General features: G+C 47.2%; 1 protein-coding gene across 3 annotated transcripts in view; it reads left to right on the top strand.

Annotated features, from left to right (window-relative positions):
* The window catches only part of Dgkg (diacylglycerol kinase gamma), a 211,389-nt gene that overhangs the window by 168,390 nt on the left and 17,328 nt on the right, over nucleotides 1-25,671 (top strand). For all 3 annotated transcript variants that reach the window (XM_013351586.2, XM_005344741.2, XM_026785221.1), the window contains one exon: nucleotides 8,345-8,522. In XM_013351586.2, the coding sequence (XP_013207040.1) occupies nucleotides 8,345-8,522 (178 nt within the window). The remainder of the gene's footprint in view (nucleotides 1-8,344; nucleotides 8,523-25,671) is intronic.

Here is a 25,671-nt window from a genome sequence, read left to right as displayed (position 1 = left end):
CATCAGTGTTTTTGATCTTGGCCATTCTTACAGGTGTAAGATGGAGTCTCAGAGTTGTTTTGATTCGCATTTCTCTGATGACTAAGGATGTTGAATATTTCCTTAAGTGTCTTTCAGCCACTTTAGATTCCTCTGTTGAGAGTTCTCTGTTTGGGTCTGTACTCCATTTTTTTTTATTGGATTTTGTGTTCTTTTGATGACCAATTTCTTGAGTTCTTTGTATATTTTGGAGATCAGACCTCTGTCTGATGTGGGGTTAATTGAAGATCTTTTCCCATTCTGTAGGCTGTCCTGACAAGTTTTTTAAAAGACTTAGGTTTTGTTGTTGTTGTTTTAATTTTATGTGTAGGAGTTTTTGCCTGCGTGTATGTATGTGTACTGTTTGTGTGCAGTATTCCTGGAGGCCAGAAAATGGGATCAGTCCCTTGGAACTGAAGTTGCAGATGGCTGTGACCCAACCCAGGTCCTCTATGGGAGCATCAAGTGCTCTAACCACAGAGCCATCTCTCCAGCCCTGCCTTACTGCTCTTGTTGTAGAGAATACCCTACAAACGGTCTCCTAGGTAACAGAGCACAGCACTAACAGATCTCACACACAAGCTTTTTACATTTGTCTGGCTTTTTGATCTTGCCAGTTGCGTCTCATACAAGAAATCTGAAGGACTTGGGAAGACAAGCACTGACCAAGTTTGGGAGAGAAAGACCTTCCTTAGTTTCTTCCAGGCAGTCTTTCCTCATCTGTGTAACGAGCAATAAACACCGACACTGCAGAGTTAAATGGATTGAGTAGAAAATATTTGCTAAAAAATGATGCGCATTATTGTATGTGGATGTTATTATCTTACTGCCCACAGTAGACATCAGCTCCGAAAACCATATAAAATAGCCTCTCTGAACACAGGACAAGTAGCATTGCCTGCAAGAATGACCTACACGCCAGACCCGTTTTTGAATGGAGACAGGTAGACTGCCTTCTGAAGACTGCTCTCTCCACTCAAGGCAGCAGGGTGTCTTCCTCACAATACACAGCAGACATTAACTCTGAAAACATTCACTCTTGTTCCTCTCTAGGCAAACAAACAGTGCTTTCCCCGGCTTCTTTCCTTACACTCAGAGTAAATTCTCTAATTCTAGCCACAGGCCCTGTAAATGGGGTCTCTCTGCCTCTAACCATCCAGGCATCCAAGCCAGCCTGCTTGCTGGTGCCTCTCTCTTCCCAACTTTTTCCGCTGATGCTGCTGTACCTCGCAATTGGCTATAGTCAGAGTGTTCATACCTTAGAGCACAACAGCTGCTTGCTTTTTGATTTTGTTTGCCTGGAGACCTTGCTGCTAAGCAGTTAGCAGCACCCGTCTCCAACACTGACCTGAGAAAGCACCTGGGGGACTGGCTCCTGTCGTATTTCCACTTCATCCCTAGACCTAGCACAGAGTAAGTTCCCACTTACACTTGATGAGCAAGCGGGTGCTCCTGTCTTCTCTGTCTCAGCAACCAACCTCCGATACCTCTTTCTGTTGGGGGGAGGGTACTTTAGCCATGATCAGAGGATTACTTCCTGCAGACTAGGGTCAGCATTTGCATCTGTTCCTTCCCGGACATTGAGTTCACTTCACTTAGCCATCGCTGTATTGGTCTAGAGAGGTTGGGTAGATTCTTGGGAAGATTTTGTCTGTGGTATTCATGAACAACTGGTTCTCCATTTTGGGAAAATGAGGATTTCTCTATAGGTTCTTTGCTGTCAGCTCACGGTAGTTATGCTGAACACCCGATATGGGTCAGTGGAGAACAGAGAGCTCTGAACACTGCGCTTACCTTCTATTGAGCTTATGCCTCTTGGGGGACCCGTGGGCAGAACAGATGCCATATCCACGGGGAAATCAAAGCAATGAAATGCAGAGAAAGCGAGAATCGCTTCCCTACTAGACACCTGAACAGTTTTGAGGAGCTACTACATCTCACGCAGATTGGGATTTATCAGGCATAAAAGGGGCAGTAAACTGGACCCCAATTCTTTGGCCACACAGAACAACAATTTAGTCTAACAACCAATTACTAGGACCCAGCTAGCTATAAGCTCTGCTACTATTTTCTTTCCAAACTAAAGAGGGTTATGGGGAAGGCTGGACCCTGATGTGCCCTCTAGACTGCCAAGCCAAATTAGAAAGGACCCCTCCCCGTTCTGCCCACCGCTTCCATCTTCTCCCAGGTTCCACAAGACCTTGGGCTTCACAGGGTGATTTACCTGCTTGATACTTGTTGGTTCCCTCAAAAAGGAGGCGAAGGTGGCCCAGGCTTATGTCAATCCCCCCGTCCCTGCCCTTCAAGCTTAGTCTGGAGCTCTGCTGTGGAGCCCTGGCATCAAAGGAGGCCACCTGCCCCCAGCCATCAGAACCCATCAGGATGTGGGCCATCTCAACCTCAGCCCTCTCCCTCTACACTGTAGAAAGACACTGTCTGTAGATACAGTCCTGTATTTCTCCCCCAGCGGGAGAGCTACTTCCTGGGTTTTGTCATGACTGGGAAAAGGCTCAGTATCATTCTCAGACCCTGCCTCCAAAAAGAAAAGATAGTGAAAATTTATAGATCAACCTCCCTCCACGGGGGAGTGGTGGGGGACGGAGACATAACGACAAGAGGTCTATCAACTAAATACAGTAACACCTCCAGACAAACCGGTAATTAGAAAAAAGGAGGTTGTTGAGAAAGTTAAGGAATTATGATTGCCATTGGAGAGTGATGATGACTTAAGTAATTTTAAAGATACACAGAATTTACGGACAGAAGGAGAAAATCCTGGTCTGCTGTAGGTCGACATACATGTGGACCCTGAACAAGACTGGCTGCCAGATGTAACCTCTAAGCCGGGTCTCCTCTCTGTCTCTCTGCCTCTTTTTCTCTGTCTCCCTCCCTTCTTCCCTCCCCACCTCTCTCTCTCTCTCTTCCTACCCCTTTAGAAATACCCATAATAAAAAGATTAAAACAAAGTGAAAGAGAGGGGAGGGGAGTTTCAAAATAATGCCGTGGCAGAGTACCCTAGAAAAGGGACGGGGAGCCTGAAGCCTAAAGCTCTTCTGGCCAGAGCTCCACCTCTTCGGTCCCTGAGTAGACCCAGCCCAGTAGTGGGGGGAGCTTCGATACAAAAACAAGCTGTTTCCACACCAGAGAAGATCTGCCTGCTGGTGGTGTGGAGAATCCAGGTTAGGGATAACGTAGTCTAAAAACTGAAACAGGTCGTCAAATAAATAGAATCTCTATCCCCGAGGTCCTGCAGAAAAGGGTCAGCAGGGCTGGAATGCAGGAGGCCTCCCCTCTACCTTTTCAGGTCAGAGAGGAGGGCCTGCTGCAGGATGTGTGATGCTCAGTCTCCCTCCCCTCTAATGATGTCGACCCCTCAGCAAAGACGAACTGAGAAAGTCTAGGTTCGGCCCAGAATTGCTGCGATCCAAAGCATTGGGTTGGGAAAGGGCGAACACTAATCCTGAGCGCTTTAGTCATTTGCTTGTCAAAGCCTGTGGCCTCTTAACGACCTTCTATCCAAAAGAACCATCCCTGCTCTGAAGAAGCCAGAGCTATGGGTGCCGGGGCCGCCATGAACCACAACAGACAACCGGGGTTCCCCGAGGCAGGAGTTGCCGAGACCGATCTGAGTGTGAGTCTGAGCCACATGCCTGGATGTAAACGCTGGGGCTGGTGCAGCTCAGGCAGGAGTCGGAGGCGAGCTGCGCCAGCCCCAGCCTAGCTCAGGGCGCCAGGAAGAGGCCTCCAGGCTCTCCCTGGAGCTACCCGGGAGGGAGCCGGATGACGTCATGGAACACGGAGGCATTCGCTGGGGAATAGGACGCGCGTCCTGTGTTCCTGTTAGGCCTACAGTGCGACACTCCTGACTCCAATTTCTCAGGCTCAGTCAATACAGCAAGCCTTGCATCTTCAGGGAGTTCCGAAGGAAATAAGAGACAGTGGCTAGGAGACTGCTGTGCAGAGGAGGGGTAGTTTTAAACTGCTCCAACCAAAGTCAGGGAACACCGGACTCAGATAAAGCAGGAGATAAAGCTCCCACCAAAACTTGGTTATCCCCCTCCCTCCTTTTCCAGGTGACTACTTAAAGCTCAGAGAGATTAAGGACCAACCCAGAATCACACAGCGGTCTCACAACAGAGCCGGGATTTAAATCCCTCTCTCTGAACCCAAGGGTGTTCTTTTCAAGGGTGGCTAGAGACTTCAGTGTTAAGACTCCTCAGAGCCTTCCCACCTCTCTTTTTTGTCCCACTTTACCTTGGGTGGAGAAGGGGAGAGAACAGTCTAGCAAGAGCAGACGAGGGGGGGGGTTGCTCTTCTAGGGAGGCAGCAACAACACTTAACACTCCTCGGTGGTTATGGCTACGGGACAGACACTTAACACTTAAGGCTGCCAGCAAGGAAGAAAGGTTGACTGACTCTCGGGGAGAGTGCTGGGGTATAGTTCTTGGGTTTGTGGGTTGTTGTTTTTAAACAAATCTGGCCTAGAGATGGGATTTAATAACACTAATGTCTAAGCCCTTCTAAGATAGAACGGCAGTGGGGGAGTCGGTTATTCAAACAACAGCTGCAAGCTGAATTTTGCTGTAAATCCCAGCATCAGCTTCACCACCTCATCTCAGAGTGGAATCTGGCATCCAGTGCCTGCGTTGGCAACCTCCATCTGCATCTGTGCTGTGACCTTGAGCCAGCGGCTTCACCATCCGTTGGGACAGCAGTGGCATCTCCTTCACCATCAGGATCCTAAGAGGCGCTGTAGGCGAAGGCCAGCCTGGTGCCCCAGGAAGTCTGGCCAAGGGTAGCTCTGACTGTTACTACTTCTCAGAAGGGAAGAGCTATTTCAGTCAGTGATGGATACAGAGAGGTGCTGTGGAAGTTACTCCACCCAGGGAGATCCAGGAAGGGATACAAGACGAGGACAGTTCCAGGGACAGAGCTGAGGGCAGCTGATTCTGAAAGGCAGACAAGTTTTGGCACAGTGACCCAGAGCCTAAATTCCTACTTAGTAATAGCGGAGGAAGAGTGGACCAATAAGAACACTCTGCAAGATAAACTCCTAACAGATCACTAACCACATTGAGAAGAAAAGGGGGAAGGGGCTCTTGCTGTTCCCAAGTCACCGTGACAGCAACAGGGAGGCCAGGATGAGCCCATGCGTTAAGGGGGACCGGACACGGAGACACGGAGACACAGAGGCAACATGAAACCACGCCCAGGAATAAGTGCACAGAGAACACCTCCGGTTTAGAAGCCTGGCTCTGGAAAAACTGTACTGAGGAGAACATGACATGATATGTGGAGCAAAGCAACAGAAGAGAACACAACATGAGATGTATAGTTCAGTAGACCTCTGCCCTTCGAGAGGTTTTCTTCTTTTCCGCATTGCTAGCGGCTTTCTGCTGGTGAAAGTTTATAAACTTGACACGAACTTGAAGCACCTGGGAAGGAGAACCCGTCATATCGAAACTGCCTCCCTCAGATTGGGTTGGTGGGGTATTGTCTGGACTGATGGCTGATGTAGGAGGACCCAGCCCTTTGTGGCTGGTATCACCCGTAAGCAGAAGGTCTGTATTATATAAGAAGGGCAGGTTGAGCAACCTCCGGAGAGCAAGCCAGTAAGCAGTATCCCTCTGTGGCCTCTGATTCAGTTCCTACTTCCAGGTCCTGACTTGAGTCCCTGCCCTGAATTCTCTCAGTGATGGACTGTGGCCCGGGATGTGTAAGCCAAGTTAACTCTTTCCTCCTGGGCTTAGTTTGGACAGTGTTTATCAGAGCAACAGGGTGTTGAACTGAGACAGGTCCTAAATTAAAAATGGGGAAACAGATACTAGTGTCCCCGCCATGGCTAAGGTAGAGCGATGAAGAACTTAATGGCCTTGGGAAATTCACACACATTTTTCAATCCTGCATAAGGTCAAGAGATGAGCGTCAGGGTGACAGAAATCCCAGTGGATGTGACAGTATCAGTTAGCTTCAAATGAAAGAGCTGGTGAGGGTCATAGCACATGAATGAGAGAAACGATGGTAGTTAGCATGTTCTGCTCTTCCAGGTACTTCGTCCATGTCTTGTTTTATGAGCGTGATAATGTGCTAGAATCCCAGCTCCAAGAAACAGTAGTGTGGTTGCCACCTGTCCGACGGAATCGTGTTAGTGCCGTTGTTTTCTATGCCAGGGATGCTACCAGTTAGTCAGGTCATCAACTGTGGTGTGTGCAAACTGTAACAGTCAAAATAAGAAAAGTCTGGAAAGGAGGTTCAAAGCCCTGGCCACACGCAGCCCAGGGGTTGCACAGCCAGATGAGGGAGAGGGAGATAAAATAGTTAAATCTTACCTTGAAGTTCGTATACTGCCATCTGTACATTGTGCAATGGCAAACAACATACTCAGCTTCTGTTCTCTGTGCCTCCTTTCTCCCAGATACACAAGGACAGCAGCCATTGTAACTGACAGAATGGTGTGACAATAATCAGTTCCTTGGGGTTTTTTGGTTTTTAGTTTTTGTTTAAATGGATTTTCTTGTGGTGGTTGTGGTGGTGCTGGTGGAAGTTTTCTTGGGTTTTCTCTTTGTTTTGAGACTGAGACAGACAGGGTCTAATGCATCCCACACGGACCTTGAACTCACTATGTAACCAAGGATATCCTTGAACTTCAGACCCCCCTGAGCATTCTGCCGTGTGCCCGGTGTGTGCACTGCTAGGGATGGTGTTGGGCATGCCAGGTTGGCACACTGCTCACTGAGCCCCAGCCACAGACCCCATATACACTGTGGTAAAGATGAGCCTCTCTCTGGAATGTGCTGATTGGATTGGCTGAATGTAAGGAGGAGGAAAGCCATGCCATCTAGCTTCAAGAAGAAGGATAGGCCCAATGGAGGAAACCAGAAGAACAAATCCATACCCACTGAAGAGAACTTTCAGAGGATCCAAACTCCCCAGTGCAGAAATGAGTTCCACTTACCAGAAAAGCTCACTGTATTCTTATTCTCTGGCTGGGACCAAGTCAGAAGGTGGCAACACTGATTAGGAACTTCAAAGAAATCAGGCAGTGAGTCACTGCTCCAGCTCTCTCTTCCTCCTCTGGCCAAGACTCAGAACCTTTGATTTCTGTGTATTTTTAGGTCATTTTCTGTTGTTCCTGATTACCACAAACTGGGCAAATCGGAAGTGACAGATGTTTGGTCCTTACCGTTCAGGTTCAAGGCCAAGGGGCTGCACGTGGTCTGGCCTTTTTCTGGAGGCAGCACAAGCGCCCTGTGCTTTCCTTCCCCTTCCCTACGGGGCTAAAGAGATCACAGGGCTCCATGCTCATCTAATCCTAATTAGGCCCCACATCGTAATACCATGACAATGGAATTAACCCACCAGGAATTAGAGGGAGGCCTTCAGACCATAGCAGGAGGCAACCCAGGTGGCCGCAGATCATTGCCGTCTGCTTTCTGCTGTTTGCCTTTCTTAAAAGAAGCAAAAAAAGAAGAAGAAGAAGAAGAAGAAGAAGAAGAAGAAGAAGAAGAAGAAGAAGAAGAAGAAGAAGAAGAAAGAAAGGAAAAGAAAGAAATTTATAGTCCAATTCCACAAATGTGGGATTTACCTATGCATTCTTGGGTAATATAGGATATCTCTTTGGGTCCCATTTGTTCTGCAAATGAAGTAAGTTACCAATCATCTCGAGGAACAAGAATCAAAGCTAGTGCGTTTTTTTTTTTTTTCCCTGCACGGGTAAGCGTCGTACCAGAAAAGGATTTGCAGCTAGGTGGGGCACACAGCCTCAAGTCTTCCAACCTTTCAAACCCCCTGGGGGCTGGGGGTGGCAGAGAGGAGACGAAGTAGCTCAGCTGCAGCAGTCAGCAAGCTCCTGTGCCAGAGCCACACTTACGGAGCTCTGAGAGACAGACAGATTGGAAGTTCTCCCAAACCTGAGCGTCTGGCACCTCTCCCCAGAGAGAATAAAATAAAGGGGTAACGTGAAAAATTGTCATTTGTCGACAATCTACCTGATAGCAGTTTCTGGACCCAGTGACGTAGCAGATCTTCCTCCACTGTGATTAGGAAGGATCCAGACTGAGGATAGGAGTTTGGCAACTGCCTTTATCTAAATTGCACCCATAAGCATTTCTAGCCCTTTGGAAATTCTCTGCCGTCTTTCCTGGAGCCAACCAGGATGAGATGGCTCCATCTCACTACAGTGTTCAAAGCCTTAATTCTAAGAAGTTGCCAGATAGATATTCAGCTTCTAAGAGGCCGTGGTGGAGTGGCTGAGGACCAGCCACACCCTTTAAGAAGCCCTGCCATACCCAGCCCCACTGTGATCTGCTTTCTCTCTGCTTCGCAGTGTGATGGAGCTAAGGTGGACCTGAGCAATATCTTCCTGGAAGGCATTGCCATTCTGAACATTCCCAGCATGTACGGAGGCACCAATCTCTGGGGAGAAACCAAGAAGAACCGGGCTGTGATCCGGGAAAGCAGGAGGAGCGTCATAGACCCAAAGGAGCTGAAATGCTGTGTCCAAGGTAAGCGAGCATGAGGATAATTGCTCCAGCCATTGCCCTGGTGACAGAGCGAGCTGGCAAGCCACACAGAACCTACAGCAGGCTCGATAAGGCCCCCACGGCTGCCAAGGGCCTGGTGCTCTGGGAACAGGCTGACTCATCATCCGTGGTGTAACCAAGTTTGCAGCCTAATTGAGAAGGCAAGACTCACAATAAAGGAGCCCTCGATGATAGTCGGTAGGCAGACCAGGACTCCATGATGTTAGGAGTCAAGTGCTGGTCCTGCCATGGGTACCAGTGTCTTCCAGGGTTTACATTCAACACTCATCCCCATCACCCCTTCTCCCTGGAAACCCTCCGTCCTCGTGGCTTCTAGAACTCTCCTTGCTCCCAATTTTCTTGGTCATCCCACAGTTCACTACCCAGTCTCTTTTCTCTCTGGCCGGTTAACTTTTTTTTTTTTTTTTAAATCGAGAATCCAAACGCTTCTCTCCACCTACTTTCTGACCTCCTGGGTCTAAGCCACTGTCTTTTTTCTTTTGAATTGCTAGAAATCCTCCTCTTTGGATTCCTTCTTCTACCCGTGCCACGTATAATGTGCACACACCAGGTGCAGTGGCGTGTGCCTGTGACGTCAGCGCTTGAGAGGCAGAAGCAGGCGTGTGTAGCCCACCTAGGCTGTTTGCCTAGGACAATCTTCCTGAACAGTCTAGTCCTCACCGCTGCATAAAGACCCCCAAGAAAGTGTCCGATTATGACACGGACCAAATCCAGTAGTGACTCCAGATAAAAAGCCAAAGGTCTTAGTGTGACCTGGAGCCTCGTGGGGTCTAGCCTTCTGCTAGCTCCCAGACCTCATCATCTGCAGGGACCCTTCCCCTTACCTCACTCTGTTTCTGTCACTTGTACAGACGGCTTCCATGAGCCAGCTAGCCCTTTCCAGAACAGCCGGGTAGTGTGTCTCAGAGGCCCTCAGCTCGTAAGGCACAAGGACACAGACGACAGCTTTCTGAGACGCCCTTAAATGACCTTCATTTATCAGCCAAGGACTTAGTCAAAGCTCCTGGGTGCCGATTCCTCTGAGGGATCGTCTGGCTTTTATGGTGTTTTAGTTGCCTGGAGAGCGGAGAGGAGAGAAGCCAGGGTGAGGATATGCCAGCAGGAGAGGACTGGATTTTAGGCCAGGTATTGCTACCAATCCCCTTTTTTCTCACCTCAGTTTTCTTTGCTATAAAACCAGCTTTTTAGGCAAAATCTCATTAGCTGGGTAGATGGGGCTGAAGAAGAAGATTGATTCCTAAACAAGACCTGCTCTGTGAAAAAGATTCCTGGACTCTGAGCTACCTATCATTACAGGAAGGGGCTACCTACCACTGAAGGAAGGGGCTACTTACCATTGAAGGGAGGGGCCTGGACTCTGAGCTACCTATCATTACAGGAAGGGGCTACCTACCACTGAAGGAAGGGGCTACTTACCATTGAAGGGAGGGGCTACCTACCATTGAAGAGAGGGGCTACCTACCATTGAAGGGAGGGGGCTACCTATCATTGAAGGGAGGGGATGGCCTACTATTGGAGGGGGGGGGGCTATGTACCTTTGAATGGAGGGAGCTACCTACCATTGAAGGGGGTAGTTTCTTGCTTATTTCACATGGATCATCTATATTCTAAAGCAAGGTAATCAGAAACATCTTCATACCTCTGTCCTTTCAAAGAGAACACAGGGATGTTTCTTTTTTGCCCTCTTATGGTCCCTTTATTCCACATAGTAAACTTTTCAATTTGTATGAATTATTAAACTGAAGAATTCATTCCTCTTTCTTCCCTTAGCAGGGGAAGTTGTGGGTGCTAGCAGAGTGAGGGAAATATTGGAGGTTGTACAAAGTTCCTGACACCCCTCCCCCCATGCTCCCACTTCAACCCCACTCTCTCCTCCCTGGCATCCAGCTCTATCAGAACAGAGAAGGAACTGGCAGAGAAGAAAGAACCCTGTCTCATATCCACCCTGGGGCTTGAGGATGTTCTTCCTGAGATCCCATTCTGCCTTAGGGCTCAATATCAACTTGTATCTTTTCCTTAAATCTCTGATCTTACATCTTTCTTTTCTCTAAGCAAGAGTAAACTATTGCTCGCTCTTAGCCATCGACTATGGGAGGCCTTTCCCCCAACCCCCCTTCCCATTCTCAAAATGCGCTTTCAAAGTTGAAAGATGAAGCCCTTCCTGTTCTTCAACAGGAGTGTGAGCAGATCAAAGCAGAGGTCAAAGAGAGGCCCTGGCTTCTGGGCTTTGGGTAGATCTCGACTGGGAGCCTTCCTCCAGAGAGAGCCATCATCCCATGAGGTTGGGTCCACAGTGGGAAAAGCTGCAGCTTTCTCTTGGTACCTGGGCTCCAGCTCACACTGCTTCTCTCTAGCATGTGGCCTTGTGTGTGTCTGTTCGTCTTCTTGGCTCTGCATTTTTCTTAGTTGTAAAGCAGGCAATCTGGAAATTATATTTTGAGGCTTCTAACATCTCCAAAGACTGACAGTTTATGTGGCCTCCTGAAGCAGAATTGTATGTATATCTTTTCTTCGGTGTGTTGTATACCAGGATTTCTGGGTCAGTAGCTAAAGGGGCATGGAGTTCTCTATTTATTGAGATTCTTGACTCCTGGGCCTTTCTTGGAGACTAGACGAGAGGGAGAAGTCGGGGCACAGCGAAGGAGAGAAGGGTCTCATCATAGGAAGTACAGGTGAGAAGAACAACAGGAGACTTCTGCCAAATCTCTCCTCATACATCAAACTGGGGAGAGTGGCCCAAGTAAGAAAGTTGCTTAGGATTAACACGAGTGAGTTCTCTGGGGACACAGCCTGCTGAGAAGGCAACAAGGGCACAGGGAATCTTGCAGGTGGTTAACTTGGGTTTAAATTTTGGCTTTCTATTTTTCAGTTTTATTAAAATTTGAAAATTAGCTCACCTCCTCAGCTTCCTCATCTATAAGTTGGGTGTGATAATACCTGGTTCCCTAGCTTGTTAAGAAGATGGTGGGCATAAAAGTGCCTGGACTCAGTATGAGCTCACACCTAAAGGCAACCCCCTCCTTCCTCTTCCGAGTATGCAAGTAGGGGTCTGGGTTTGACACGTCTCTCTTTGGCGTGTGCCAGCAATGAGACAGAGCAAAGCTCCTGCAGAGTTCCCTCCGCCTTGGCCCAGCACAGAAAGTTCACACAAACATTTGTACCTACTGCCCTCCTCCATAGATCTCTTGGGTTCCAAGGACAGAGGCTAGGGATTATAACTCTGGGAAGCCCTACTATCTGTCCCCAGCTGTCAAAATCTAAAAACCATGGGGCTGAACAGATGGCTCAGCAGTTCAGAGTACATAATGATGCTCTTTCAGAGGACCTGAGTTCAGTTCCCAGCACCCACATCAGGTGGCTTACAACCAACTGCCTGTAACTCCGGTTCCAGGGAGCCTGATACTGCTGACTTCTACAAGCTCCAGCACTCAGCTATACACTGACACATAGACACACACTTTAAAATAATAACAAAATAAAAGTTTATAAAACGGAAAGCATTCGATAAAAGAGAAACTCGTGGCATCAGTTATTACTAGGATGTGTAACCAGAATGGTCAGAAGTAATCTTTCATTTCTATATTCCATTGTAGCCTGCAAGTCATTTTATGTGAGTGAATATAATCATAACCAAATTCCCCCCCAAAAGGTTAAATACCTAGCCAAATATTCCTGATTGGTCAGTTTATGTCCAGAAGTAGCATTGGAACCAAGACTTGTGTCCATGATTCCAAACCAGCCCTTAGAGGATCTGTCCCTCTGGAAAGTGTATGTGAAGTGTGTTGTAGAAGCAAGGCTTTCACAATATAGTCCAATAAGAGGACCCAGTCTACGTGGTGACACTCTATTCCTCTGCCTTAATGACTCACCCCGCTAGAGCCCCCAAGAGTCAGCTTGGAATTTCCTGGGCACTGAGCTTTGCCTCAGTCTCCCTAGAAAGTTTGGGTGTCGGTTGCCCTGAATCCTAGGCTGCAGTCCTACTCACCTCTTTCCCTGTCTGTCTTGGAAGACGAGGACCACATGTTCCATAGCCACCTTTTGTTTACTTCTCTAGCTGGTGGCATGAACCTGGGAGAGTGGGGCCTGAAAAGGAGGCGGTTTAAGGTCTCATTTGATAGCCGGCTTCATTCAGAGCATCAGACAGCTTAAACCCTGAGGGTTACGGAAGGTCACCTGAGTAGAGTTCTCCTGGGCTCAAGTCCTCATGGTCACAAGGACAGGCTGCACGTGGCAAAAATGTGTTTTCCCTTAGAGGTTTTCCGCAGAGGCCTATGAATACCAACAGCTGAAGAGACTCACTCCTATCTGCTACACCTGGGAAGGCCAGGAAGACGCAATTCCAAGAACAATTCTGTGTTATGAAGAAACCGAGGTCCCAAGACCCTTGTCTTGTTTTCTTGGAGTTTTCTAACAAGCACTCAGAATTCTCACATGATTCAATTCTTGGACTGTGTTTCAACAATCTATGTGTCCTTTGCACAGCCTACTACCCAGAAGGGTGTAGAAGGTTCTACAGAAATTGTTGCTGCAGGGAGAGAGAGAGGAAGAAGTCTTGCCTTCAGTCCGTACAGTGGGCAGTAGACTACAGGAACAGGCACGAAGCAAAAAATGATGAAGAAAAAGTCTTAGAAAGCATTATGTGTGACTATGGGAACCATTAAACACTCATTTGACTAGTAAGATGTGTTAGTCATATTTAAATAACTAATTCGAATGCAGATTAAAGTACTTGTAACTGAGAATCTGTGTGGAGTGGAGGAATATACCACTGAAGAATTAGAAAAAACAGAAAACAAACCACCCTCAGGCCTCCTCACCTCCACTCATGTGACCTTACATCTCCTAGCCTCCATTTCAGTCCTTCACCAAACAGAACAGTGATGGCCCCTTCCCTCTGGACTTTTGCCAGGGTTGAACTGGATCATCCTTGTAGGGCAATTACGTAGCAGCACCTAGAACCTGATGAAGCCTTGGCCAACAGTCATCATTGGTGTTGAGTCATCGCTTGGTGTTGAGTGACATGAAGGGACCGATTGAGAACATCTCTCTTGACTTTTCCTTCCGAAATTTGGCCTGGATTTTCTTTAAACCACCTATGGCTCCAACAATCTGCACTTCTTGGGTTATTACTAGAACTAGACTTCGGTGTGTTTGGCTGTGGCGGGAGAGCTTGGGGTCTGCTAGCCAAGTGACGCACAAGTCTGGGTGAGAGAGTCAAGCTGGAAAGCAGAGCCTTGGAGTCCTTCCATCCCCTCTGGCACCAGGCCAGGATATAAATGAGAGACTTCCTACACACTTTCTCGTAACCCTCAATCCAGTCTTCAGGCTGGAGCCCGGAGTGGCCTGGGGATAAGTTACCCCCACTGGACCCTCTGGCTATCTCAGATGTGGTTTCTCTATCAGTCCCACTCGAACCACAAATAGGGTGTTCTAGGCAAAGCTCTAAACCAAAATCTCTCGAGATTATCATCAGGCAATAATTTCTGCCAGAAAACAAAACAAGGGTCAGACACTTCTGATATAGAGTTTACTTTGAGTGGTTCTTACAGCTTTACAGACAGGCTTTCTGTCAGATCATTCAACATGCATGCAAACGCAGTAGGGAGTGATGGGGAATAACGACTCCCCCAGCCACGAGAGGACTAGCTCAGCATGCCCTGGATAAGATAAGCCTACCGTGAGACATGCAGAAGGGTGGTCAGCGCTAAGAGCTGCACGGCTCCCAGGTCCGGATGAGTCCAGCCAGCCGGTGTAATATTCACAGGCACACCTGTGGCCTCCCTAGCCTGGTACTCGGTCTCCAAGCCCAAGCGCATCATCCCTGCTATCCTCAATCCAGAGGCTCTCCCTAGGAAAGGGAAGCAAACCCTGGGCCAGCCCCACCCCTAGGCATGTACTATCACAGGGTTTCTCTGCTCATTTGACTCTGCTGCTCCTGCAAGCCTGGATGGCCTGCCAACCTGTGCATGGTGCCTTGTGGATTTTCACCAGCTGTATAAAGAGTGCCCTGAATTCCAAAGCCAGGACACAGATGCCATCCGGTCCTCTCAAAGGCTGATACTGCGAAGCTCAGTTCAGACTCAAAAGGAATGGTGAGGATAGGTTTATGTTTTCTTGTGGTTTTCTTTCTACTTTTATATAAAGTCATAACAGAGTAAGGCCCAATAGGTTCAGAACTGACCAAGGTTTTCCCAAACTATCCCAAACATTGTACATATCACAGGGGTATATTAGTTACTTTCTGTTTCTTATAAAAACACTGACTAAACACCAAGCTGGGGAAGGAAAAGCTCATTTGGCTCACAGGTTAACTGTTGCTCATCAAAAGAGCTGAAGCGGAAACCTAGAGACAGGAGCCGAAGCAGAACCACGGGGGAACGCTACTTGCTGGCTTTCTCCCCATGTCTTGACCAGCTTGCTTTATTATAACCCAGGACTATCTGCCCAGGAATGGCAGCATCCACAGTGGGCTGGTCCCTTCCATATCAGCCGTGATCAAGAAAATGCCCAGCTAGCATGCCAATGGGCCCGCCTAATGGAGGCAATTCCTCAGCTGAGATCCCCTCTTCCCAGGTGACTCCAGTTTGTGTCAAGTTGACAAACACTAAGCAACATGGAAGATCTCTCCTTTGGTTTGGCAGAGAAGGAGGCGTATGAACTCTAAAGGGCCTTGGGAGTACTAGGTGTGCGCAGTGGGACGCTTCTCAGCACTGGAAAATTACCATGGCAACATGTGTCATCTTGTTAAATGTGTGCAGGCCTACAGAAAGATCTGACTCTGCCGTGCACAGGAAATCACAGCTCTGCCATTCAGTCTTCCAGCAGCCCACGCTGGCATCAACAACCCCCGAGCTAGTCATTATCTTCCATCACCTTCTCCTCTCCTCAGGCCCGCTGCCTCCCCCTAACCGCATGTCCCCTGCCTGGTTAGCATCTCACCTGGTGCCCAAGACAGATGCCCAAGGGTCCTGCATTCCCTCCCAAAGCTACCTGCGCCAACTCTCCTGCAATTCCTTCTTTACAGGGGCATCTCCCTCACCAGACTGTGGGCTCCCAAGGGAGCCCCCCATGTCACAGTCCCATTGCCTGGCAGAATCTCCAAGGCCTCATATGGGTTTCTGAGTACTGGGTGGCCAAATGCACCCAGAGCCAGGGCACATGGAGTGGTGAGCTAGGGGGGTTGTTTTTAAGTTGGTCTGTCGGCAAAATGAAATCTCTGTGAACGACACAGGCACACAAAGTCCCAGGACTTCTCCAGAGACAGCTTATGTTGTGCTTGGGGAGCCTGCCTCTAACCTTCCCTGTAAGATTCTAGTCCCAGTTGACCCTGTCAGGCAGGAACTGTGGTCATTGGAAACACACAGTGACCAGCAGGAGATGCTGCCCTTCTGGATTCTGCAGGTAAGGCCTGGTGCCTTTTTTTTTTTTAAGACTGCACAATGTGGTTCTTAGACCCCTGCTTCAATAGAAACTGATTTTTCTATATAGTCTTGAAATACTGGATCACAGATCTCTTTAAATAAAAATTTAAAGGGAAAGACATATCAAGGAAGAAGTGGCTTGCCCATGGTCAAACCTGGATTGAAATATAGGTCTTTTAGCCCACAGAGAACAATCTTCACTCCTCCTCAGTCTCCTAGGGGCAGCAAATATTTTCTATATTTTCTATAATAAGACATGTAACTAGGCTTTGTGTCTCCAATGCAACTTTCCAACTCAGTTCACTTAGCGCAGAGGCAGTCCTGGAGAGTAATTAAATGAGTGTGTGGGTCTATATTCCAATAAAACTTTAACAATTAAAACAAACAAACGGTCTTCGGTCCTCATGCCACGATTAGCTAGTTTGTGCTCTAGACCCTCAAATGGCCCATGAACCAAGAGGATGGGCATCCCTTGAATGCAATGCAGACTCTCTCAAGGCCCACACAGACATGCTGGAACAGATTCTGCATGCCCACGGCCTCTCCAGTGATGTATGATAAGAGTTGCGCGGGTTGACCTGGCTACTCTCCCCTGAGAATATCACGATGAAGTTTTGTATACCAGAAAAATGAACTGCGGGGAGGTTAACCAACTTGTCCCAGGCCAGTTGGTGGGTGTGGAACTAGAGTCCAGGCATTTTAAATGTGGGATGCTCTACACCGAGTAACCCACCCTAGCCCCAGCCCCCTCTCTTTGAGCTGGCCCTGACCCAACCAAATTTGCTGGAAATCCAAGGGAAACAACTGGTCTTTCTTCCTTGGCTGACTTTGGAGCGGAGAGGACTCCAGCTGGGGCTCCTCCCACCCACCCCCATCTTCTGAGACCTGGGAGGGGCTGGGGAAGTGGAAAGGTGCCAGGGAGGTTGCTCACCATCTGCAGAGGGAAACCTGCTCTCACCGGTTCAAGCCGGAGCTGAACTCTGGCTTAATGTCTGCCTCTCAAAATAAAAAAGGGGCTAGGAAAACATCACCTTCTACGTGCAGAAGGAGCAGCTAGTCCGGGTTCTTTAGTCCAGGACTCAACACCTTGTTTTCGTCCTTGTTGTTCCATTGCTTTCACCACTTTGGTTCCCAAACCCGTCCCTCCCTGTGCCTTGCTTTTAAGCTGTCCAATACTGGGCAGTTCCTGAGCTCCACTCCCACAGCAAAGCACCATGCTGGCCGCAGGCCCATACACTGCTGTTCAGAGTTCTTGGCTAGTTTCTGTTTTGTGCAAGCACTGTGTATGTCCTAGTCTGTTAGGGCTGCTGTAATAGAATACCAGAGGCTGAATGGATTAAGCAGCAGAAATTTCTTTCTCATGCTTGCGGAGACTGAGAAGTTCAACATCAAGCCGCCAGGCAGTTTGGTCCCACATCCTGGCCTGCAGATGAACCCTTCCTGCTCTGTCATCAGTCACATGGAAAGTTTCTCTCTTTACAGCTCCTTTCCTAAACATTTACCCTCATGATGTCCCCAAAACCTGCTATCAAATTGAGAACTGGTGCTTCAACATATGAATTGGAGGGGTGGGGGGCAGAGACAGGCATTTAATCCATAGTATTTGATCTTCTTGGTCTTTTTGGCCAGTCTCACCATGTAGCCCAGGCTGACCCAGGATTCTCTAAATGCTAAGATTACTGTCGTGAGCTCTCAGCCTCAGTGTTAACTCTTAGTCAACTCACAAATAATGTGTTGGCCTGTCATTTAGTGAATACCTACTTAGGAGATTAAAGACTTGTATATTTCACTATTTGATTTCTGTCTGAGGAAGCTGAAACCCTGTGGGGTTAAAAGACTACGGTGAAATCACACCGACAATGTGACAATAGTCAAGCTGCATGAAGTCACACCTGGCTTCAAGTACTTAAGATGATCCAGATACTACAGAGGTTGCAATAGAAAGACAGCATGGTCCAGCCCCCAATCCACAGTGCCGCCAGCATGGTATTTTGCTATAGGATGGATCAAGAGGTACCTAGCAACCATGTTAATACTAGCATAACAGGCAAGTACCATGGAGTGGCAGAGTCAGTGGGTACCACAAAAGTGTGGGACACAAGAAAGGGAGTTTCTCCTTCAGAACCTGAGCCTTAGTGACTTGGCACTATGACATGCACCTAGCAGGTGATCTATAGCTATCCGATGACCAAATGAATGAATGAATGAATGAACAAGATAGAAGAGATGTATGTCGGTCCTAGACACTGACAAGGGTTTGAAGGGACAGAGATTGAAAGAAAGTGAATTTGCAACTGTAAAGCCTTGATTCGGAAGACTGGTTGAAGAGCTCTACTGGGTAGAACCAAGAGTGGTGGTGAGTAGACCCAGGATCCTACCTCCTTTGTTTATAGCTGAGTCTCCCCCCACACACCCCATAAACCACCACAGTTCCCTGTTTCCTCAGTGCCCAAGCTTCAAGGCCTGCCTTCTCTACACCCTAGCCTCTTCCTGAGCCTAGGCTACTGTTGGTAGAATGGCTACTGTAAGCAGAGACCTGAATTTCTCTGTGCACACTGCCAGCTCAGGCTTCTTCCCGTGTTCAGGTCAGTTCACCCAACACTTGTTATGCATCTAGTTATATTTAGCACCATATGCTAAAAATATTTTCCATTCGTCATCTCATTTTAATTCCCTATAGTGCCCTGCCTTGGTCCCTTTTCTTCAGCTGTGACAACCGTGCCACAGATCATAACTCAGGAAGCCGGGAAATCCAAGATGGAAGGATCATTTCTTCTTGTCCAATCTCACCTTAGCGGCTTGGTAATGTCAGAGCTCTGAGATTCCCCCCCCACACACCACCTTTCTGCCTAAGAACTCCCCCTCCCCTGCTCTTCCCACCCCTTACCTGGTCTCTTCCCTTCTAAAGCACCTACCCCTCTTCACAGAGGTTTAGAAACCCTCCTTCCCCCATGCAGCACCTTCATCAAAGCTCTGTGGAGCTCGTGTCCTGCATCAGCCCCTGAAGCCGAGAACAAGAGTGGTAACAGTGTCACTTGGAGAAGACCAGAACAGGTCTTCAGGGCTCGAGTACTTGGACGCTTGCTTTGAAATGCCTTTGCCAGGAGCTGGGCTGAATCTATACTTACTCCAATTGGGGCTCAGGTGAGCTGAGCAGTGCCTAGCTTTCCTGGGTGTTAGCATTGAGCTACCAAGGACGCACAGACCATCTCCATGGAAACACAGAGGGAAGAGAGGAGCTCCAGGCAACACCTGTCTGAGCCTTGGTGGTTGAGTGTGTAGGAAGGCCTGCCAGCTTCCACTCACCTGTCTAGACAGTGGGACTGGCCTTGTTCCTCTGCCAAGCAGAACTAGGCCATGTCTTTTCTTTTCGCAGAGGGAAGAAGGTCCTAGTACCTACAGCACACACTGGCTCCTTTGGAGCACAGTGACAAGGAGCATTGCTGTGTATAGAATACCCTCATATTCTCTCAACACATCAAGGCGTGTTCTAGTATTACCCCTCTTTCAGGTGGAATTGATCACCTTCTAAATTCCTAAGTTGAAAGCCCTAAACTGTGGTACCTAAGACTGTCCTTATATTTGATACAGGCTCTTTTTGGTAAAGTTAGTATATAAATTAATAGGTTTTATTTTCCTCCTCCCCATCACCTTGCCCCTCCTTTGCTGGTCATATGTACATCTGTGTCATATGTAATGATTGCATATATGTGTTCCTTCACTCTTACCTTCCTTAAGATCCCTTCCTCCCTTTCTCTTTTGATGACCTGTGTGTGATACACGCAAAAATTTTAGTCCCGGCCGGGTGGTGGTGGCACACGCCTTTAATCCCAGCACTCAGGAGGCAGAGGCAGGCGGATCTCTGTGAGTTCGAGACCAGCCTGGTCTACAGAGCTAGTTCCAGGACAGGCTCCAAAGCCACAGAGAAACCCTGTCTCGAAAAATCAAAAAAATAAAATTTAGTTCCAAATCTGTGTGTACACGGAGCATGTATTATTTGTCTTCCTAAATCTGGCCTATTGACCTTAACAAAATGATCTCCAGTTTCGTACATTTTCCCACATATGGCATAATTTCATTTATATTTAAAACTAAATAAGATTGTGTTGTGTGTATGGACCACATTTTCTTTCTCCATTCATTTGTTGATAGACAATCTTGGCTGGTTTCATTTCCTAGCTGTAGTGACTAGAACCACTAAGACCATGGGTGTGCCTGTATCTCTGTGTCATGCTTGCTTAGCATCCTTTAGGGATATATATAAGAGCTATAGTTGGGTCATATGGTAATTCTAGTTTATATTTCTTGAGGAACCTCAAAAATGAACAGGGTTTGCATTATAGAAACAGAACCTTCAAGGACATGATTAAGTAAATATGAAGCTGTTAAGATGAGCCATGATCTTATTGTTGTTCTCATATAAATTTTGGAGCCACAGAGGCAACAGGGATGTGTGTGCACAGAATGGTGTCTGCGTGGTCAAGACAGCAGTGGTCTGTAAGCCCAGGGAAGGTTTCCGGGAAAGCTAGCTGTATTTGTTTGGGTTTTTATTTCTGTGAAGAAACACCATAACCATCACACCTCTTACAAAGAAAACATTTAATTGGGGTGATTTGCTTACAGTTCTGGAGGTTCAGTCCATCATCATGATGACAGGGATCGTGACGGTGTGCAGGCAGACATGGTGCTGGAGCTGAGAGTTCTATACCTTGCAGGCAACAGGAAGTCAACCGACTCACACTGAGGGAAGCTGGAGCAAAAGAAACCTCAAAGCCCACCTCCAAAGTAACACACTTCCTTCAACCAGGCCGCACCTACTAATATTGCCACTCCCTTTGGGAGCCATTTTTTCTCAAACTATCACACCAACCTTGCTGGGATCTTAATTTGGGATTTGGGTATGGTCCTTCTGGCTTCCAGAGCTACTGGAAGGTCTAAAGTTGTGTTCCCATGGATACCAGGGTTCTGTCAGCTTTTACCTATCTTTGTTGAGCTTTGGTCTCTCCCCCTGACAGTCATTAGGATTAAATAAATAAAAGCAAAATAAGGTTGAGATAAAAAGTCAGAAGGAGATTAGAGTCTGGGTAGAGAGTAAAGGCATAAATGACAGGGTAGGTTGCCCTCTTTGTCCAAAGCATACCCTCCTTTCTGGCCTCTGCATGGAGGTAGGCGATGGTAGGGAACACAAGTTAATATGTTATTTTAAGGTCTAATATTGTGGCTTCAGGACAGCTCCAAGAAGCCATGCAGGCAAATGCTTAGGAGTTGTAGAGAAAGGAAAAGTAAAACCATCAGATTTTACACTGCTCTTAGTCAGGCACTTTCACACACTTCTGGGTGAACATTAGCATCCCTAATCTTCACCTGAGAAAGTTCCAGATCAAAGCAGTTGGGGAAGTAACTTGCTTCTATTCCTCACCTGAACTCCTGTGGGTACTTTTATTGCCTCGGGCTCAACTTCTCAGACTTGAATGTGTCTTGGAATCTTCCAGAGGGCTTGTTAGAACACAGTCTGTTAGAGTCGGCCTTCAGAATATCTGATTCCGCAGATCTGAGGTGGGGTCTAACGAGGTGCGTTTCTAACAAATTCACAAGTGATGAAAAGCCTGCTGGTTTAAGGCCACGCTCTGGGAACCACTGGCCAGTGGCAGCAGAAACTCAGCCCACTGGATATAAACTGCAGTGCACTTTGGACTACCTGAGGATTGTTTCAGAATAAACGTGGTGCCTGGTTAGCGTCCCATGCAGTTTAATAGCTGATAGGGGCTGCGACTGGGCACCATTATGTTTGTTTGTTTTCTTTTCTTTTCTTTTCTTTTTCAAGACAGGATTTCCCTGCAAAACAGTTCAGGCTATCCTGAAACTCGCTTGGTAGACCAGGCTGGCCTAGCTCACTGAGATCTGCCTGCCGCTGCCTCTCAAGTACTGAGATTAAAGGGATGCACTGCTTCTGCCGGGCAGAAGCATTTAAAGGGTAAATTTGACATACAACAAAGTTTGGAAACCACTGGCATAGCCACATTCCCCTTTAATTTGTTCAGTCCAGCTGCTCATTACCGAGGCCACAGGTCATCTGCTCACAGCACCTCATCCACCTTCCACTTCTTGTCTCAGAACATCTTTGCTAGAACTTCCCAAGTCTCTTATTTGCCTCCTTTCCCACCGTTCCTTCATCTCTTTCCCCACTGTGTGGTACAGTGGCTGCAGTTGTAGTCTGTGTGTGCATGGAACATCTTGAGGACCATCTTAATCAAACTAAAGGAAGAGCAACCCAGAGAACCTTCTAGAACTAATGCTTGGTCTTTGTTGCCATGAGTGAGAAGCTAATTTTTTTAAAGATTTTTTTTATGTGTATCATCTTACCTTAGTGCTACATAAGTAAGCTTATATATTGGCATAATAATCATCACATAAACATACTTGCAGTTATTAAATATGTGTGTTGCGATTTTAAAACAAGGTCTCATACAGTATCCCAGGCCTGGAACTCACTTTGTAGTCCGTGTGCTTACCACAGTCCCCTTCCCTCCATCCCACCCCCAAGCTCCTGGGTGCTAAGATTATGAGCATGAGCTCCCATACTTGGTTTGTAAATATTTTAATGGCAGCAAAAAATTTTTGTCATGTGGATACCATGTTGTTTGTTTAACTGTTCCCATGCAGGAAGAAATGTGGCAGTGGGGTGACTTTTATAAATGACGCTACAACGCGTGTGCTTTCATGAACTACTTGGGTTCTGTCCGTGATAGAAAGTAACAGGAGAAACAATGTCAAACCTTCAAACACATTCCAACAGGCAAATTCTTTTCAAACCTTTCTCTCCTTGTAACCTCTCGGGTGTGAAGGCACACATACTGCATCTTCTTTTGCCGAGCCCTTGTTTGGTGTTTTGCTTGGTGCCACTAAGGATTGTGGGTCTGGGGATGACATGGTGAGATGTGCCTTTATAACCCTGAATGCTAGAGGGTGAACAGGTTGGAGCTGATGTTCTTGCAGCCCTAACCCTTGCTTCCACGCTCTCCTCTCTCCATTTTCCCACGCCATGGCTTCCTTCTTTCCTAGAATGCAGATGTTAAGTGTTCAGTGTGCACACCTGTGTGCACAAAGCCTTGTCACCAAGGAATAGGAAGCGCAGGGCTAGAAGGCTCATAGGCTGCACAACCTTGTGCCTGGCCCAAAGAGCTCCTCTGGGTTTGGACAAGTTTCTGAAAAATAAGAATAAATAATAATTAAATAATAAATCTCTCTAGGGAAAAATACTATAGACTGTAGTTCACCAAATTCTTTCTCTTCCTTAGACAAGATTCCTTCAGCAAGAGAATGCTCTATATTGCCAGTTCCTAACACAGTGCCTAGAACCTTGTTGCTGACTCTGTAGCAATTCTGTGACTGAGTGAATGAATCCTGCTTAACTAAGGTGCATAGATGCTCTGTCTTAAACATTAGTGAGTGGAAGAGTATAAAGACAATATGATCATGACACAATCTCCAAACTCTGAATCATTGGTACCCAAGGTAAAGCAGACACCTGGTATACCAGATGTCCGATCCTGGATTCTGTGTTCTAAACACAGAGCCTAAACATTCTCTGTTGTTTGTGCCTAGACATTGACTTACATTCTGTTCTCCTTCATATTAGTACCAAACTTATTGCATACATAAGCTTCTCTGTGGGAGAGGAAGGAAAGAGGGGTTAGGTGATGAAGAACTCTTTTTAAGTGTAACACAAAGAAAACTGAAACCATGGACTATTTATAGTTATCATACAAAAGAAGGGTCTTGATGCTTAGTTACTTTAGGAAAGAAATGTAAAATAGATCTCTTTAAGACTTTCTCAGTAGGCATTCTAGGAAGTTGAAAGATATTAGGCAATAGCAGAGAGGGCACAGAGCAGCTAAGTCCTGCAGTCAGGTGTCAGGGTCAGGGGTAGGGGTAGGGTGCCAGACAGGAGTCCCCTATTTGTATTCATTCATATACATATTCAAAAGTGAAAGGACAAAGGGAGAACAAGCCCCTGGCCCCTTCCCCTGCATACCCTCTCCTCCAGCCCACATCTGTGCCAGCCCCTCCCCCACCTGCCCACTCCCGCTGGTGAGATCAGCCTTCATTACAGCTCTTCTGGAGCCAGGAAGCAAGGTAGTGTGTGGGAAGCCATAGCTGCCAGGTAATGTGTGGGAAGTGATAACAACTTTAAAGCCATTCAAAGGGAAAATTTGTTAAAAGACAGAGACATTGCAAAGCTGAAACACTTGAGAGTCTATTAAGTGCCCTGCTTCTTAGAACATTTTGTTACCAGGGCATGTTTCAAGGAGGGAAAACACTGAACCATTGAGCTCTGTCAGATACCAAAGCCTGCCACAAAGAGCAACATTTTCTAAGGTATCTGTTTCTGCCACTGTGCAGAAGAATGTCTAAAAACATATGCCTTTATTGTCTTCTCTTCCCTCCTATCCCAGCACAACTCCCCTGCCCTCCTAGCCCCTACAAGTGCTCTATTGCATTTCTCTCCTTCATCTCCTGCATCCTCTTCTCTTGCTTCCTCCCCCCTGCCTCCCCCACCTCCCATAGCCTGTGTTGTTTTCACGGACACCATTAAACCAGCACAATAAGCTAAGACTCTGCAAGGATTATTCAACCCTCTATGCTAAGGGAACTAATGAAGTGACTAGAGATTTAGACATTTATTGTTGATTAGCTCCAAACTCCTTCAGAGAGCCTGGAGCGTTCTCCTAAATAAACCTTCCTTTTTTATGGCTTCTTGTCCCAAGTCCAAATGAGATGGAGAGCTTAAGGAGACAGTATCTTTTCCGTGATGTGAAGAAGGGGGAACGTAGGGAGGAGAGTGGGGTGTGGATGGATACAGAGGGGGAAGCGGCGTGCTCTTCACAGACGGATTCAACTTGTGTGTCTCTTGACAGCTAACATCAATGATTAGACATTTAGACTTCAGTGTTGCCTGTCAGTTCAGTGCTGGGGCCAGCGGCCTCCATTAGATAGACATCAAACAGTGGAGTATTTTTAAGACAGCCATCTTCTAAACAAAAGAGTAAATATTTCTTCACTAATCTTAAACAGTGTGTCTTTGGAGGACAGAAGCCGTTTGACGAGCAAACAAAAGCCTTGGCACAGCTTTCTCGCCCGTGGCTATTAATGGAACAGTAGTAACTGGCCTCCATCTGGGAAAGCTACTCTTCCTCAGCTCTCTAAGGGGATAAACTGGTCTTTAAACTCTGCGTCTTAAATTTTGCTTCAGCTCTAACTGCACAAGCAGTTGCCTTTTAGAGTGAGTATTGGGCCCAGCATCCAACATCACCCCTGCCATCATTCTCACAGTGGAAAATGGAGGCAAAAGTCCCAGAAAACTGGATCACTCCTCCCAGGCTGGGAATTGGAAGCCGTTACCACCATTGCAGGGCATTGGTACTGTGATATGGAGCTTGGAGTTCATGTTTTTCTACCTCCTTTTCCACTGTGAGCCACAATGGTCTGATGCAGGTGGAATATTCTTCTCCTTTGCTTGACTTAGGCATGGGCTATGCTGGAAAAGTCCCTTGAGCTTCCTGAGAATGTCCACAGAGGAAGGCTCACCAGCAGCTAAGCATAGGCCAAATTTGAAGCTAATTAACCATCAGTCATTGTTAGCAGAGCCAACATGTTTCTCTGACATTAAGAATAGTTAGAGACTCTTC

Source organism: Microtus ochrogaster, chromosome 2, assembly GCF_000317375.1.
Source record: "Microtus ochrogaster isolate Prairie Vole_2 chromosome 2, MicOch1.0, whole genome shotgun sequence".
Taxonomy (NCBI): domain Eukaryota; kingdom Metazoa; phylum Chordata; class Mammalia; order Rodentia; family Cricetidae; genus Microtus; species Microtus ochrogaster.
This window is presented reverse-complemented; position numbering and strand designations above follow the sequence as displayed.